Source organism: Mesocricetus auratus, unplaced genomic scaffold (assembly GCF_017639785.1).
Source record: "Mesocricetus auratus isolate SY011 unplaced genomic scaffold, BCM_Maur_2.0 Super-Scaffold_100009, whole genome shotgun sequence".
NCBI classification, from domain to species: Eukaryota; Metazoa; Chordata; class Mammalia; order Rodentia; family Cricetidae; genus Mesocricetus; species Mesocricetus auratus.
The window spans coordinates 22,926,760-22,944,293 of record NW_024429193.1 but is presented as its reverse complement, the minus strand read 5'-3'; the positions used below and the strand labels follow the sequence as shown (position 1 = coordinate 22,944,293).

Genomic DNA, 17,534 nt, shown 5'->3' with positions numbered 1-17,534 from the left:
CAGAGGTCCACCTTCCTCACATATTGTATTCAAGCACCATGCAACTAATTGTCAGAACAATCTAAGTACAACTTAGCTGCCATGAGAAATGCTACTTGAAGTGATGAGTGATAGTCATTAATTTAAGACTACAACTTTGTCTGAGGGATCATTCATAACATCCTAAGAGCTGGTCCATTGGGGTTCTGTGTTGAGTGTTGTTCAGAGAGTGTTAAAAGTTGACCCTCACCACTTTACAATGGCACGAAAGGATATGGAGCAGGTATGGGTTTTGTGGCTGCTGTGAAGTGATTTTATGGTTTTATTTCAATGTCTCTTTCTCAATAATTACCTTTTACCAGTTTCAAGGTGACATAATTAGGGACTGAAGTTATATCAAAGGTACAACTGAATTTGCTTATAGATTACCAAAGCCAGCTGCCCTAATCCCTCTGTCAACTGACTTTTATGGTTTTTATATTTGAATGTTTATTCATTCCTAACTATTGAAAAAGAATTGTAATAAATAGTCTGCTAGAGTCTATTATTGAAAAAGACCAATGTTTCAGTGAACACTGGAAGTAGAAAATGTCCCATCTGTTTGAGCCATTTGACTGACTATGCTTGTATGATTATAATAGTCTTTAGCTCTACTCTGTGTGATAAATTATGGTTCACAAAGTGCTGGATCAAACGCTGAAGACAAGAATATGTCGGGAAAATGGTTCCATCTTTGATTGGCATCAGAGTTAATCCAACCAGTTTTACTTGGATAGAAATAGCCAGACTATTCTCTTACAAGGCATCCTTTTACAGATCTAAGAAAACACAAAAAACAAAAAAACAAACAAAAAAACAGAGGGGCTTCTGATGCAAGTTATGGAGTTTGTCTTAGTTTTCCTTCCTGGTGCCCTGATAACATCACTACAGGCAATATGCTGAGGGGTACTTTCTGATTTTGCTAATTAAAATAATTACTATGCATTGATTTTGCTATGGCATAGTTGTTTTGGAGTAAGATACAAACTTCAAGGCAAAAAATCAAACTCAATTGTTTATATTTGACCTAGTGGACTTCATGTATATTCCTAGGATTCCTTTAAATCTTATTTAGATTATTAAATATATTGAATTTAACATCAATACCTGGTTTCTTAGGGAGAGTGTAGAACTTATCACCATCAGATTGTCTTCTGGCTGCCTTTTGTTGGAACACTATAAAAAAAGTACATACAATTTATTAGACAAAGGCATTAAAGAATATGAAATACTCCATGAAAGCAGAATATAATATGTAATTTTCCTTAGTAATGATATCTGAGTTGCATTCAGTTTGAGTATAGGGTTATTAGAATTGTTATTTTCTCATCTGTGCAGTTTATCAGTAATATTGGGACGCACTTTCTTCGGGCAGAGTGCCCTGATGTTGATTGAATGTGATAGTGATATCAGATAAAGATAAAAGCTTGATTTTGTTGGAAGTGACAGATGCTAAGTTACATGAAGAATCCATTTGCATCAGAATCTACAGCTCAAAATGTCTTGTGGATGATAAGCTAGCAAAATTATTGTTTCTTCTTAAAGTGAAGAAAAGCCTGTTGTGTCCCACAGACACTCTTCACTCTTGCTCCATTTACCCAGATCTCAGACCTATTAAAGCAGCTCGTTTGTATTACTTCATTATCTGAAAAGTGCTTTGTTCTCATTTATTATTTCTCACATGAAATTCTGGGAATTAAGTCAGCATTACTCACCCTATTTTTCAGATGAAAGGTAAAATCAGTGTTTAATATTTATTAGGCACCCACAAAGTTCTGGATACTTTCTGGTGTTTGTTAATGAAATAGGCCAGATCCTTTACTACTTTACTTTTGGAAAATGAGCATCTGGAGTTACATTTATTTTTTATGGGCAGTCTGAATTATGGGCTTTGGGAGCTCGAAGAGGCCTGGGGGATTTAGTTCAGCCTCATATGTTTATAGATGAGGAAGTAAGGAGCTTGTAAAAGGGCTAAGTGAATTTTGAAATGATCCCCGAGTTGTTAGCGAAGAGATGATCTAGACCCTTAAGCCCTGGCCTTCGGTCTGCTGCTTCCTCCTTACTGTGATGCTATGTCTCCCATTCCCTTTTAAAGTCAGAGAGGGAGGCTGGGAGGAGCTACAGGAGCACAGATGTGCTCTTGCTCTTCTGAGTGCCTCATCAGGGTCTTCTCATAAACTGGAATTGAGACTCATAGGCCCATGCGACAACTGCATGGTCCTTGGCCACTGCAACCTAGACAAACATCTCCGTGATGATCAGGGAATTCTACTACGGCTTTACTCTTATTTAAACCACTCTAATATCTAGGTCATACGTGGAATTAATCAAATACACATATTTTTAAAACAAACGTCCCAAATCCAATTAACATTTATTAAATAGGTTTTGAGATAATGTTAGGAAAAGATTATTCCTCTCCATGTCCTCAGGAGAATAGAATATACTTTCAAATATGATACATTTGAGAAAAATATACATATACAGTAACATTTATGGTTGAAAAGGTAGACAGTTACAATCCATGATGAAATGCAATAGTCCAGGAACTTAAGTATTTTTTTCATTTCAAATAAATACCTATTTACCACAAAAAAGAAAATCAGCTTTCTTTGTGCTGGGTTTGCAACATTTTTCCTAAATTAAACATACCAAGGGGTATATGGCATGTGACTACATACTTGAGGATGTTAGATGTTTTTCTAAGTCACACTTGGTGTTTTCATCAGCTCATTCTTCAGTTTTGATTAAATACAGTAATAACAGCCATCCTGTGCTTTCGCTAATATTGTTAAGATGTAATGGAGAATGTCTAAGACTGAAAAAGTGTAGTCTGACATCATTAATATGGGTAATGACATGAACCAAAAGGCAAATGCCACAATAATCTCTCCAATTAAGCACCATGCTACCTATGAGTTTCATCGATCTGGCTGAGGGATAGAGCTGCAGAGCATTTGGAAGTAGCTTCTCTCTCCAGCTTGCTTGGGGGTGATTTACCCTGGATATTTTATTGCAATACCTTCTTCTGGCAACAAGTGTTTGACCCATGTGACATGGAGTTAATGCTGTCCTTCAGGTACTGTGCATTAGTGTGATTCCTCTAGGGTTGAACCAGGGTCAGCCTGGAGTTGACTCTGGGATGGGTGGTGGAGTAAGGAAATGCTGACAACAGGGCTGAAGGTACAGGGTAGGCAGTAAGTTACAGTGCTAAGGTTCCCTTGACATCTAATCTGCCTTACAATTCTGTAGCTCACCTTCAGCTGCACCCATGTCTCTTCCTTACAAAATATCCAGACGTAGCAAACAGTCTTCTCAATGCTTTTAAAGTTCAGAAGCATTTTTCATACACAAAATGTCCACAAGGAAAGACCTAATATTTGTGATTAGAAGTCTTAGACTAATAGAAAAACCAGAGAGTTAAACCACAGAGCAGTAATAATTCACACATACACACACACACACACACACACACATACACACACACACACACACACAGAGGAGGGAGGGAGACAGAGAGAGAGAGAGAGAGAGAGAGAGAGAGAGAGAGAGAGAGAGAGAGAGAGAGAGAGAGAGGAAAGATGGAATTGAGAATTCTGACCCTCTGTGCTTGACATACTGGATGGCGTTGTTTCAACTACATTGTACCTGGTCAATGTCCAAAGAATGCTACCAATGCAATTATGACATGTCAACTTGGGCAACCTTCACACAGCGAAATCTTATTTTTCTTTTGCTACCCACAGTTAGAATTTGAAAAGACAAAAATGAATGCAGTATTTATCTTGTCATTACCTTTAAACACAAATGTCAATATAGGGGAAAAAACTAAAACAAATTTTTGAGGTTTAAAATATTCCCAAACAATACAAATGTCCCAAATGACACCCTCATTTATTTTAAATATTGGTGAAATGACTTCTGTAAAAGTTTCCCTGGAATATAAATGACATTGAATGGAAGAATTAGCATAGTATTAAATATTCAAAAATGTTAAGCAAAGCAGAAGTAGCAGAGGAGGAAATGGTGAAATGAAACAAATTCTCTTGCACAATTTGTCTTTGCAGACTGTTCAGCAGGAACACTCCTTGTGTCACCCTCATTTATAGTCTCTCAAGAACACAAGAACTCATCTGGAGTCTCCCTTTCTAGAAAAATGAACAAAGCAACCTCAGCATTATTGTCTAAGTGTCTAAGCTGAGAAGCATAAGCAGGATAGCAAATGCCATTCATGAAGATTGAAAGTGCATGCCACAAATCCCATGATGCTCTATGTTTATCGCAGGTAGGGAAGGGCAACATGCATTTCTGCACCATGTCTTGAGCTTGTAGGCAATGAGCTCCTAGAAGGGAACCTGTCACTAGATTGCCAACTACACAGCTCAGAGCCCTGTAAACAAGGTCTTGTTGGTACATGGGTATATCAGACAGTTTCCAAATTTCCTACTTTCCACTGTGTTCATTTAGACAGGAGTCAAATATGCTATTAGTATGCACTTATGAGAGGTAGAGAGAGGTTATCAGTCAGGAAGAGGTAAAAACTTTGTCTTTGTAGCCCTATTTTCCCCACTACATGCTACATGAAAGCCAATCACAAAAAAAAAAAATATCAGAAAAGGGAAAATAAAAAAGAAGTAAAAGTCTGCTCTTTTCTTTAGGTGTCAGAGAGAAAGGATGCTGTAACCCCATTGGTGGTCCCAATGACTCATCTGAAGCTTAGAGAAGAAATCTAGCCTCTACAAGAAAGTACAAATACTCGATAGCTTGAACCATTTAATTGTGCTGACATTAGTTCCACTTGGTTATCTGGAACATTTATCCAACACAGGTCACCATATCAGAACAGGAATGTGGACATGATGTATCTTTTCACCTGGAAGGAGCATACAGACCTGTGCAAATGGAAACTATGCTTGGCTGCTTAGGAAGAATGTGTGCCTACTCACCAGCCAGTGCACACATAGTTATTAATGTGGATACATTTTCCTTTTGAGATTGGCAGAGACAGGCTGGCGGAAAGCACATACCGACCTGAAGGTAAATGGTGGGGAGAATGAAATACAAGGGTGGCATTCACAGATGCTTGGCTTCCTAACAGGGGGCGGGGGGAACCCATCCATTTCCTTTCCAATTTGTAATAGAAATTTGAGCTTGATCGCTAGACTAGTATGAAGATCCTTGTTCTGCATAGGAAATCTCACAATCAATTTTCCTCTACTTTTAAGCAACTTAATTGAGGTGGGATTAGAGAACAAACTTTCTATTTGAATATATATTTTTTAGTTTATACAAACAAGACTATTTCTACCCTAAAGATGTTTCCTATCTAGAAAGCTGGTAAATTCTGGAAGAAGACAGGCTGTTTTGTAGAACTGGCAGCTCGAAGCCATCACAATGAGATTATTAGCTAAGGCTCTCCGCATCCCTGGGTAGCCTTGTCCTCTTCATTTTACCAGGCAAGCAACACATATGGAACACCTGCTGCTTGCCCAGCAGGATGTTGACTTCTTTTTGGTCGTTTGTATTCAGTTAGAAAATGTTATGAGTAAATATTAATTGAAAAATAATCCAGTTAGTCTTTCTTTCATTTAAAAGAAAATGGCTTAGGTGGTAAAGAAGCCACTGGAAGCCTTCAAAACTATTAGAAGTTTACCTTATGGTTCATCCTTGGTGAATATCCAAATGGAATTCTCTGTTCTTCCTCCCTCTGTGTCAAGAAATGTTTTAATACTAGATACCAGTGGGGGCATGGTTTTGTTTGTTTGTATTTCACAGGATAGGATCTGGCCTTCTGAAGTCTAATTTTATATTCCATTTGGTTATCTGAACTTTGAACAACCATTAAATACTAAATATACTAATAGAGCTCACCCTATGGGGATTGAATATTCCAAAGTCAGGGTTGTGCTCATTTGTTCTAATTGTTTTCAGTATTGGTAGCTGGTGAATATTTTGGAAAAGCATGCAATCTAGCATATGCACATATAAAACTATGTTAGGGGGTGAAGCAAAAGGCAGGCACTGATAGGGAACAGAGAAGTCACTGCACCCTGTGTCTACAGAGTAACTTCAAATACCATCTGGACATCTTCTACGTACTGCTCTGAGTCCACCACAGAGCACAGGCAGCTTTCATTCGCATGAAAACCCAGAAAAGCAGATATTATGAATAATTAATTAAATATTAATTGAATTGTGCACCTCTCACCAAGTTACATAGCTTTGAGTGCACAGTGACATCTAGATTACTTCCATCTCTCTTCAAGGGGGTCATGGATTTTTCTGAAGAATTCTTTCAGAGGGGATGCCTCACACTGTGACTGCTCCGTAGAGCATCGCACTCTTCTTAATCATATAACTCAGAGTTAAAAAGTTAAAAAGATGCTCACAATAAAAGCCCTGGAAAAAAACATTGTAGGTTTAAGACGTATATATATATATACATATATATATATATATGTATATATATATATACGTATGTGTGTGTGTGTGTGTGTGTGTGTGTGTAGGAGGAGAGTCTTTGTAGGCAGCTGTTAAATGGCCATTACCTAAAGATTTCAAATGTCTACTCTGGCTTTAAAATGGCAATCATGTGGATATATGTTTGCCCACACGGTACTATTGACATTTTATACTATATAAGCTTTATATTATAATTGTAGAAGGCTGATCTTTAAGTTGTGGGATGGTCATCAGGCACCTCTGAGCTCTACCTCCTAGGTACCTCTAGCACTATCCTGCTTGTGAAAATCAAAATCACTCTAGACATTGCTAAGAGACATCTGGGATTCATTAAGAATTACAACCATAGGTCAACTAAACTTCTTACCACAGACATGTTCAACAGAGTTTAGTAACATATTAAGGGGAACAACATAAAAGAGTTGTGGTACAATTGGAAAAAAACCTCTAAGTGCTTGATGATACTTTCGTTCATGTTGCTTACAAATTCAAAAACTCTAAAACCAGCTCACACCAGTTTGATTTTTGCCGCTTTTGTATGACCAACGAATTGAATCCTCGAAAGATGAGGCCAATATGATTTATCTTTATATCACTGCAGTAAGAGATGGCCTCCCTGATTTCATTCAGTGTCTCTGAGAATGAGCCAGGAGACTATGATGTTCTGCTCTGAGGACAAGGAGAATAATAAAAAAAAAACACAGGCTAAAACAGCAGTATTGCTTCTGCTCAATGAACAGAACATACTCAGTCATAATGATGGCTCGTTTGTAGAGCTGGACCAGCATTCTTTTACAGAAAGATAAAGAACTTTACCCAGAAAGGCAGGGACCCTAGCCTTATAAATAGAAAGATGACTGTGTCACTTTGTTCTCAGAGCACCTGTGACATACATATGGTACCCTAAAACTAAATTGTTTGGACGAGGTCACCTAGGCAAAGAATGCATTGCAAGGCTCTGGCCATAAGAACTACTTTAACCTACTTAGATATATTTCTTTAGTAAGGAAGGCAGAAGCTATTCTACTCTGACGCACTTACAATGGTGGGGATTAATTTTCCTAAGAGTTTTTGCAAGGACTTCCCTGACCTCCAATTTATCATATATAATCAGTTTCAAGTACAAGTAAACTAAAGGTAGAAATTTTAGGAGAAAACTGAGTCATACTTGACATTTTAGGGTCTTGGTAGCTGAGATGCCCTCAAGAAGGTCATATGCAACTTCGTTGCACTGCAAAATGCCAAGAATACTTCAGGAGCAACTGCAAATTGAAAGGGGAATTGTATTCTTCCCCCAACCAGTCACATGGACTTGGTCCCATCTTTGTTCAATCAACTGTATGAGGAGAATGAAAAATGATTCTTTGGTGCTAAAACCTTTCCCTAATAGGGGTTCACATCTGTCCATGATCTAAGATGGAATTCTACTGCCAGTCTATGCCAGACTACCATTTTCTCTCCTTGATCTGTTTTAAATCAATAATTCGGTCACTGAAAGATATTAATCTATAGAATCCCACTGTATTCTTGATGCCTAATGAGCCTGAACTTGTCCAGTATAACAGGGAAAGAAAAGTGCTAAGAACATGAGATCTGAGAACAGGGAGATTGTTTAAGAAAAATATGTTTTAAAGAGAAGCGAATGATTCTTGTTGCTGTTCTTAATCTTTGGGTATGTTTCATTCAACAACAATCAGAATCAGAAACATGGCTTCTGATAAGTCATGGATGGATGTGTGTTCAGTTTTGAGTTGTTCAGTTACACTTCTGTGGGAGGAGGATGACGGAAGTGCTGCAGGCAGAGCAGAGACACTCTCCCATATGTGATCTGCAGCACGTAGAAAAAGGAACTATACACGGCCATCCAGGAGCTTTGTTCTGTCCTGCGTGGGCTCTGCAAATTAGTGCTTCAAACATTGGATGTTTTGGGGCAGGAAAAAAGGAAATAGAGGCTCTATGGTCTTTGTACTATATTCCATACTCTTAATGGAGCCCTCTACTGAAGTCTTATGGATGTGGATCCTTCTTCTACTTTTTGTTCATTTAGCCAATATTATTCAAATTCTCTCAGTTTATGAACTCATGGTTGAATGTGGGAACAAGAATTTTAATGATGTGACAGAAGATTCATTGGAAGCTGATCCCTTCCATTGTGGATCTTGTAGATTAGAGGGAGGAAATACATATGAATACATGAAAGTGAAGTGAACTTATTTGTGGAAGGAGGTCATGGTTCAGTGTTCCCAGGTGTGGCTAACAGGATGACAGGAGCTTACATGCTGCTGGCATTGTATCCAAGTTTCATCATTTGGGCAGTGAATTCAAACTCTCTTAGCAACAGTTGTTGGGGAAGTCCTTTATTTGCCTGTTATTTGTCAATAAAGTACTGTTGAGCCTATAGGAATCTAGATAGGTGGGGCTAGGAGTCCAGGAGGATGCTGGGAAGGAGAAACACAAGAGAGTCAACATGTAACGCCATGGGGGTAGGAAGCCTGGAACTATTCTCCGGTAAGAAACATACTTAGATTAACAATTATGGGGTAATTACTTAAGTTAGAGCTACCTAGTAAGAAACAAGCAAGGCCAACAGCTTCATAATTAATATAGCCTCCTGTGTGTTTATTTGGGACTGATGCCGATCTAGAACCAGGCGGGCGGGAAGGCATACTCTCAAAGAAGAAGCTTCTCTTAACAAAATGGTGTCAGAAGTGGGATCATGAATTTCCACGCAAAATAACAAAAGCTTTAAAGGAATTTTAGAAACAGAAGAATGGAGAGAAGCACAGATTTTTGGTAGCAGCATTTTTCTCAGGTGTGCTCTGTTTCGCTAGCCACAAGCCGAGATTCACGCAGCTAGTTTACTGGAGTCTTCCTGACTCGGCATAAAAAGAAAAAAAGAAAAAACCCAACAAGGTTCTTTTAAGAGACTCTGCTAACGATTGATAGGTGTGTACGTACAGTTGGAAGTGGTAGCTTTTGCTGGATGTCAGCATGGACTGAGGCGGTAAGCTGAAATCACGCTTATGCCCACCATCTTGAAACGGCAGTTTAAAACAGCCGCGGTTTTAACAGATAAGACACGTGGCCAGAAAAACATAAAGATTTACAGTAAAGTCAGACTTGGATGAAGAAATTCTCTAAAGGTTTACAGTGTGTTTAAAAATATACGTGAGATTGAGAGAGAAAATGAAACAACAAAGTGGTAAATAAATAGAAAAGCCGGCATTGTGGTGGCGCACGCCGGTAAGCTTTACTCCAGAGGCAGAGGCAGGCGGATTTCCAAAGAGAAACCCTGTCTCAGAGAGTTTCCATATGGAAACTTTTTATAGAAGAGTTTAACTATAGTTATCCTACACAGTGGATTATGGTCTCACAGAAGTCATTGGTTGTAAGTAAAAAGCCCATTGCCAGATTAGGAGATATCACCCTTGAGTTATAGGTCAGAGATATGCCAGAGACAGCCACAAGCAATACATGTTATATTCATGGTTCTTAGCTGCCCACCATAACTTACCCTAACTGGTAAGGCCCTATTGCTTGAGACACTATATGTTTAGGTTATGGGTCATGGAGAAATCTAATTTGCGCTAAGAAGCTGATGATTTGCTCTCTAGATTTCATAGTACAGGAATGCAATATGAATCTTATGAACCCTATAGACTATAATAATGATGGTCACAGGAAACTATGCCCATAAGAACTATAACAGTACAGATGTTATGGAGGTAACTAACTGCTTGCTGCTTGTATGTAAGGCCTACTCCCTAGGAGGAAATGTTTACCTTGTACTGTAAACCTGGCCAAGAACCCATGGCTGGGGAGATTACAAGTCCCATGGGTGAACCTACTCTTATTATTTTGCTAATGGATGTAATATCAAACCACCCTCTAAATTCATATCTCTCAACTGGTAGGTTAGCACAGCTCTCATACCTAATCAGAGAGTATTTATTGGTGTAATGAATGGTATAGTTAACACAGAAACTCACAACCGCTCAAAAGGTCAAGACTCAGTGACCGTGGAATACTCAGCCAAAAATGGGACATGTGTGTCACTTCTGTATCTCCAAGATCCAGAGACTATTGTGGAGAAGAAGCAGAAATATTGTAAGAGCAAGAAAACTGGAACAAAACAGTATCTTCTGGACAGGACAAGACAGCTGTATCCATGAGCTCACAACAGCCCTGGCTGCTTGTGTGAGTTGTACAACCTTACATCAGGAGAGAGAAGGGCTCAGAAGGCCTACACCTCAATGAGTTAATGGCTTCTAGGAGTGGGAGACTTGGTTTTCTTCAAGAGCATGGCCCTTGGTAGGTAAACCTTATTCCAGGTGATGATTCCTCGCACATGGGTATGTAGGCAACATAAAATGGACTGCATTGATTTAAAAAAAATGATTGAAAGTTGGGAGCAGAAGGTGGATCTGAAAGAAGTGTGGGTAGATATGGTATTGTATGTGTGCATAACATTTTCAAAGAATTAATAAGATATTAAAAATTGGTCCAATGTAACTTATTTGTAAATTGAAAAGACACTTATAGCCTCTAGAGTTTTAAAGCATTATTTCCCTCACTTTCTACCTCATCCTGCAACCCCATTTCTCTCATAAACCAGAGAACAACAACAACAAAAATTGAGAAATAGAGGCTGAGAACTCAATGGTTAAAATCACTGGTAGCTCTTTCAAAGGACTCACGCTCAATTTCCAGCACCCACACAGTAGTTATAATTGTCAGTAATTCTATTTCCAGGATATTCAGCACCCTCTTCTGGCCTCTGTGGGTACCAGGCATGCACATGGTATGCAGACATGCATACAGTTAAAACATCCAGGCACACAAAATTTGAAAGTTGAAAAAAATCCATAAATAACAAACTATTACCTTGAGCTATGTAAGGTGTGGTTTCTTCTTTGCAAGGGACGTGAGTGGGCCGGGGGGTGGGAGCAGGAGGTCTGTTTATAATGAAAGAGCGATTTCCAGTTCTTTTCTTTACACTCTTACTGGCCAGTATCTGGTCATACTCATTGTCATCAGTTTCTGCAAATGTGTACGGGTTTTCTTCTTCCTCCTCCTCCTCCTCTCTCTGTGCTGCTTCCTCTCTTTCTTCTCTGCGGAGTTCATCCCTTGTCTCTCCTCTCACACTGATTTCACACCAGTTCAGACTTCTTTCCACTTGGTCGTCCATCATTTTACCTGCTTAGGAAGCATTTAGTCTGTGTTTACATCATATTTTATGCAATATTCTTGATGTTTTCAATTTCCTATATCATTTCAAGTCAGTTCACTCAAATTCCATTAAAACAATGTGAAAAAAGGCCTAGTTTCTAGTAAAATGCTTATATACTACTCTCAAAATTCAAAAAGGGAAGTCAGTTGTTTGACTTACTTACACTGCTTGGAATTTCTAGTTCTGTGAAGAAAATTCCTTAATATACATTTTCAAAATATATTATTCCTCCAACATTATTTTAGAGATATATTTGATATCAGGGGATTGAGTCACAACTCTGTATCTCAGGCTTGAAATGCTTGGAGGGGTTTGTTTTCAAGCATAAAACTCAGACATCCTTTCACCCAGTAAGACATCTTCCTTTCCTACTGATTGTACTGACTATTTCACTTAAAACCTAGTTTCTCTGAAAATGATAAGGGACCAGCCATATGTACTTCCTTCATCTGTTCTAGCTTCTCTGCTATGACAAACTGACTTTCAAAAGTGCAACTCTTGGTTTCCACAGGTGAATATTAACCTCACTTAGGAGCAGGGCACCAAAGTGGACACCTTGATGTAACTGACACTGTGGACAATCACTGGCTTTAGGGTTAGTTGTGTTACTAGAATGCAATTGCAGATTCAGAGTCTTTTAGGGGTTCATAGGAAAAAAACCATTTACCAGCTATGCAAGAATATGCTGAGACATCTTCATAGCAGTTGTTAAGCAGACAAGCATATGAGACACTCTGGTTAATAAAATAACCAATGAGAAGGTCTTTCACTATGGATATAGCTGTTTACTTTTTCTTTTTCAACTTGCTTTTGTGGGATAGCACAGATTTGATAATACTTATTGCAATTGGGATTTTAGTGGAAAAACTTAGATGCTCAGGGGAAAAAGAACTAAAAGAACCACATGCAAGTATTTTTATAAGGATATTCAGGAATTGCTTTAGACAGTTCTGGGAGAGATGACCATGACACTCTTCCAAAGCATCTTAAACTATATTCTTCTGGTTAGTTTAACCTAAGAAGTGTTAATTTCCTATATGCCTGACACCAGCTTTAAAATCATTACGCCTTGACTTTTTCTTCATGAATAATACGGCTTTGAGATTTCAGCTTCATGACTTCTGTTTCTCTGACAGCCTCCAGGTGAAACCTGATTAAGTGTGTGGGAAAGACTTTTACAGCACTTCATTTTTAGCAAAATGTGTCAAGTGTCTCACTTTTATGAACCCATTTCCTGAGCTGTTCCCCACCCACCTCTCTTTCCAACTCTTTCTGAAGTTGGACTCATACTAGAAATCATACATTTTACTTTTTACCTTCCAAAGCAGAAGCTTATGCTTTGCCTTAAAGAGTGGGGTCTGAGTTTTCTCACCCCAGGTTGTATACTAATAAATATTAAATGAATCATTGCTATGAGCCAGTCACCCCAACTGCTGAAATATGGGGCACATGTTTATAGAAATGTTAGAACCCTGGAGGTATGTAGCATATTCTAAGTATAGGCTTTCTGGCCTTGTGTCTGAGTGGCAGTTGGGTCATAATGATAGGTCAGTGTTGTGATTGTTGTGGAGGTAAAAAGATGCTTCAGGGTGGCATATATTAGTAGTTTATCCAATGAATATGTCTGTAAGTCTCACTCACAGAATTTGATGCCTAGTTTCGATAGCTCCAGGACAGATCGTAACAAATGGACTCAAGAGTACATGCTGCTGTTGCAGAGCACCTGAATTTGATTACCAGTACCCATAGACTGGTTTACAAGCATCCTTAACCCTAGTCCCATGGATTCCAATGCCTATGCCACAGCGCAAGACAGTTTTTCAGGCCAACCAAAAATTTATACACATAAAGTAAAAAGTCAATAAATCTTTAAAAAATTATAAACTATATTAACAAATAGTTCCATTTTCTTTTTTACTTACTTTTCAGTGCTATGGGCAAAAAGATGAACTGTATAAAAATATGTTAAAGAGGGCAAGAGAAAGGGGACCAGTGAGAAGGAGACAAGAAATTATTGGGGAATGAGTATGATGAAAATAATTATATATATACATACATTTATGTATGTACAACATGTATATTACAATGAAACCCATACCTTTCAGTAGTTTATATACAAAATATGAAAATATTAAGCAAACAAGTGTGACAATGTGTTTTTTAAATAAAATCAATGTGGCTTTTTGCAGGAAAATCTTTGCCTCTTATATGTGGTAGTTTCAGGGGTACATTAGTCAAGATTATAATTTTGGTCATAGGAATTTGGTAAATTTATGAAATAGTGGCATGAGATTTCTTAGCTAACATATTGTATATGAAACTTTATGAAAACTTACAATGTAATATTATATCTTACAGATATTTAATATGACATAGGACAATATTTTCATCTTTATTATTTAAAAATTTCAGATAGGATAAAATCCAGTAGAATTTTGTGGCCATTTTGCTGCTGGCATGCTTTCTTCTCCCACAGATGTTTATGTGATAACTCCTCTCTCTCTCTCAGGTCCACAAAAGCTCGGCACATAGGTGAGCAGTGTATGCAGACTGAATGAGCCAGAGAAGTGCCTTCCAGGTTTGATTTTCTAACATAGTGTAGAACCTGAGTGTAGCTTATTGATAAACATGAGCCTTCCCAGAGACAGGGCATCACAGGAGAGTAATGCTAAGTTTTATGGTTTCAAAAATTTTTATTTTGTATTCGTGAGTATTTGCCTTCAAGGATGCATGTGTACTAGGTGTAGGTAGTGCCTGAAGAGGGGAACAGATCCCTTGGAATAGAGTTACAGACAGTTGTATGCCATCATGTAGGTTATGGGAATTGAACCTGGGTCCTCTGCAAAAGAACAGCAAATGCTCTTAACTGCTGAACTGTCTCTCCAGTCACTTCAAATTTCACTGTTTCAAGCAGTGTTCATACATTTGATAATCTTCTAGGATCAGACAACTAAAATATATTATTTATAGCATATGATAAAAAGTCTTTGTTAGGAATTTTCTTTGTGAGAACAGTTTATAACTTGAAGGTTAAGCACAAAATAGATGAACAAAGTGGGTGGTGGTGATGAATGACCCTGGAGCTAGGAGTCTTTAGACTATGGAGAAGTCCAAGCATACAAATCCTAGGAGATCTAGCTACCAGGGAGACCAAGCACCAGGCAAATGAAACCTATATTCAGCTCAAAATTACCCCTAACAGCCTTCCTGCTGGCCAGAACGTTGTACTTTCCCACAGAATATACCAAGCTCATTTTATGTGCATCTCTACAGATTCTTTCCAAACTATCATGGTTGTTTTAATATTGTTACTTATCATATTTACATTCTTAGGCTTTGCAAGGGAATTTTTTTTGAGGCATCGAAGAGGAAAGGTAAGTAGATCATCTCCTGTTTTCTTCCCATAGCTTCAGTAGTTGAAGATAAGAGAATCAACCCTTGATTTTGGAATCTGATCGTGTATCCGCAGATTCAACATTGTACCATATGGTGTGTAGAAGCCTTGGAACAAATCATTTCTTTGCATTGCTTCCTATAAGCTTACCTTGTGAGGTGAGGTGAGGTCTTTCTAGTTGGGAGGCAGCAGTTCCCGGTCGGGGTGGGGGCAGAGGCGGTTTGCAGTATGGGAGAGGCTCTGGTGAGTTGCTTTCTGTATCAGTTCCAGGAATGAACACATACAAGTCGTCATACTGGTTCTCAGAGCTGTCACCATCACCATCGACCTCTGGCAGGCTGGCTCCTGCCTCAGCACTTGGTTCTTCCTCCTTTGTGTCCCCAACCCTTTCAAGTTCCTCAGATCTGTCTGTGCTCCGTCTGTGTGTCTTCATGAGTTCACGATGAAATGCTGGCGGCTGCGTAGCTATTGATGATAAAGATTGAGCAATGTCACTTATGCACATTGTCTGGAGGCATTTTTGAAGATTTGCACAGAAGGTGTAGCACAGTTAGCACACTTCGGTGACCCTGCTGCATAGTACAAAGCTGCCCACTGCATAGCTCTGCTTTACCTAATGAGTCTCAATGCTCCATCACATCTTGTTTCCCAAGTACTCAGCACAGCCACAAGTATAGAGATATTTTGATTCTGTGGAGAAACTGTTGAAAATAAATCTGTGTGCCTGTACTTCACATCTCCCTAGATTTATTATAATACTACTTAGTCCTGAGAATAGGCATTTTAATAATTTGTATAATTAACAACCATAAATTATTAGGGGTATCTCATTAATTTTTGAAGACGTTGCTTAGTAAAATGTCTTTTTCTTTTCTGGAGAAAGCGTGTCTAATGATAAAATGCATTCTGTTCCGAAATTTAACCAGGTAATTGAGTCGATGTCCCTATAATCTAAGAATCACACCACATAAACGTTTATATTATACAATAATACTCTAACCAATCAGAAAAAGCACAACAACATTAAACTGCAATAACTTCACATCTGTAAAACAATTCATACAATGTGGATTTTTTTTTACTTGTGTCTTTCTTTATTTTTAAATTTAAATTAGAAACAAGGTTGCTTAACATGTCAATCCCAGGTCCCTTTTCCTCTCCCTCTCCTCCTCCCATGCCCTCCCACCAAACCCCTCATCCCCCCTCCCCCAATCCCCACTTCTTTCCCAGGGAGGGTGAGGCCCTCCATGGGGGGGTAACCATAGTCTACCATTTTATCCGGGGCAGGGCCTAGGCCCTCCTCCAAGAGTCCAGGCTGAGAGAGTATCTCTCATTGTGGGATGGGTACCCAAAGTCTGAATGCCCCATAGATTGCCTAGGCCTCCTCACTGACACCCACATTCAGGGGTCTGGATCAGTCCCATGCTGGATTCCCATCCATCAGTCTGGGATTCAACAGCTTCCCTTTGTTCAGGTCAGCTGTTTTTGTGGGTTAAACAAGCCCAGTCTTGACCCCTATGCTCATCAGTCCTCCCTCTCTCTTTTTATAGTGAAAATGAAAGACATAATCTTTTTGATCTTTCAAACAGACATTGGAATGTGTCTCATCATTTTCAATGAAAAAGAATTGTTTTCAAAATTTCCTAAACTAAAATACAGCTTTAAATATCAAATAAAACAGTGTGGGGAAGAAGACATTTGTTCTTTGCTGTTTGAAAAATGAAATCACACAGTGGAAAACTTTCAGCAGTGTGAGAAAAATTAGACCCATGGAAAAGGAAGCCTGTAATGGTGTTGGGCAATCTTTCACACGAGGAAGAAGACCCAATTTTTGCCCCATGAACTGAAGTTAGATTCTATAGATACTAGTCTGGAAGAGCAAGTAGACTTCTGTGGTGTGCTTATATACGTTGCATGTGTATGTATATTTGTGTGTGTAGTATATGTGTATGGTATAATGTGTGTGTGTACACGTATGTGGGGTGTAAGTGCATGGTGTGTTGTGATATATGTATGTGTTATTTATTGTATGCATGTATGGTGTTTGCAGGGTATGTGCGTAGGGGAGTGTTTAAGTATGTGCTATGTTATATATGTGGTGTGTGGGTGTTATGTATGTGGGTATTCAGGGGGAATATATGTGTATGGTATGTTGTTCGTGTATGATTTTTCTTCAGAGGTCTCATTCAGCTTTCTATTCCTAACACCTAAACACTGACACTAAAGTAAAGTAATCCCTAGAAATGCTGATGTTGTAGATGATGGAATGACTAGAAGGGAGCTATTGCTCAGCTGTAAGTACCTGAAGATGCTTGACTATTTTGTCTAAGAAAATCAGCCATCAGCCTAAAATTACAGCTAAGTACAGGAAATTGCATGCCAGCTCTTTAGTTCTAGAATCAGTGTTTCTTGACACCAACAAGGAACAGA

The 17,534-nt window shown here is 38.6% G+C and overlaps 1 protein-coding gene and 1 long non-coding RNA gene across 7 annotated transcripts in view; one reads left to right on the top strand and one right to left on the bottom strand.

Moving 5' to 3' along the window:
- The window catches only part of Bank1 (B cell scaffold protein with ankyrin repeats 1), a 239,980-nt gene that overhangs the window by 40,630 nt on the left and 181,816 nt on the right, over window positions 1-17,534 (bottom strand). Inside the window, exons 9-11 of one of the 2 annotated variants that reach the window (XM_021233978.2) lie at window positions 15,255-15,569; window positions 11,365-11,676; window positions 1,126-1,194 (exon numbers count right to left, since the gene is read on the bottom strand). In XM_021233978.2, coding sequence (XP_021089637.1) covers window positions 1,126-1,194; window positions 11,365-11,676; window positions 15,255-15,569 — 696 coding nt within the window. Of the gene's footprint in view, window positions 1-1,125; window positions 1,195-11,364; window positions 11,680-15,254; window positions 15,570-17,534 lie in introns of both variants that reach the window. The other variant, XM_040751744.1, reaches the window with a different exon arrangement.
- LOC110343058 lies at window positions 4,735-15,833 on the top strand. 5 transcript variants are annotated; one of them, XR_002385254.2, is made up of 6 exons: window positions 4,735-5,055; window positions 10,552-10,791; window positions 14,220-14,288; window positions 15,044-15,084; window positions 15,180-15,262; window positions 15,369-15,833. It is a non-coding gene; the product is annotated as an uncharacterized LOC110343058 (long non-coding RNA). The 5 variants fall into 5 exon arrangements; XR_005879301.1 differs by lacking the exon at window positions 4,735-5,055 and adding an exon at window positions 8,948-8,988; XR_002385253.2 differs by lacking the exon at window positions 10,552-10,791.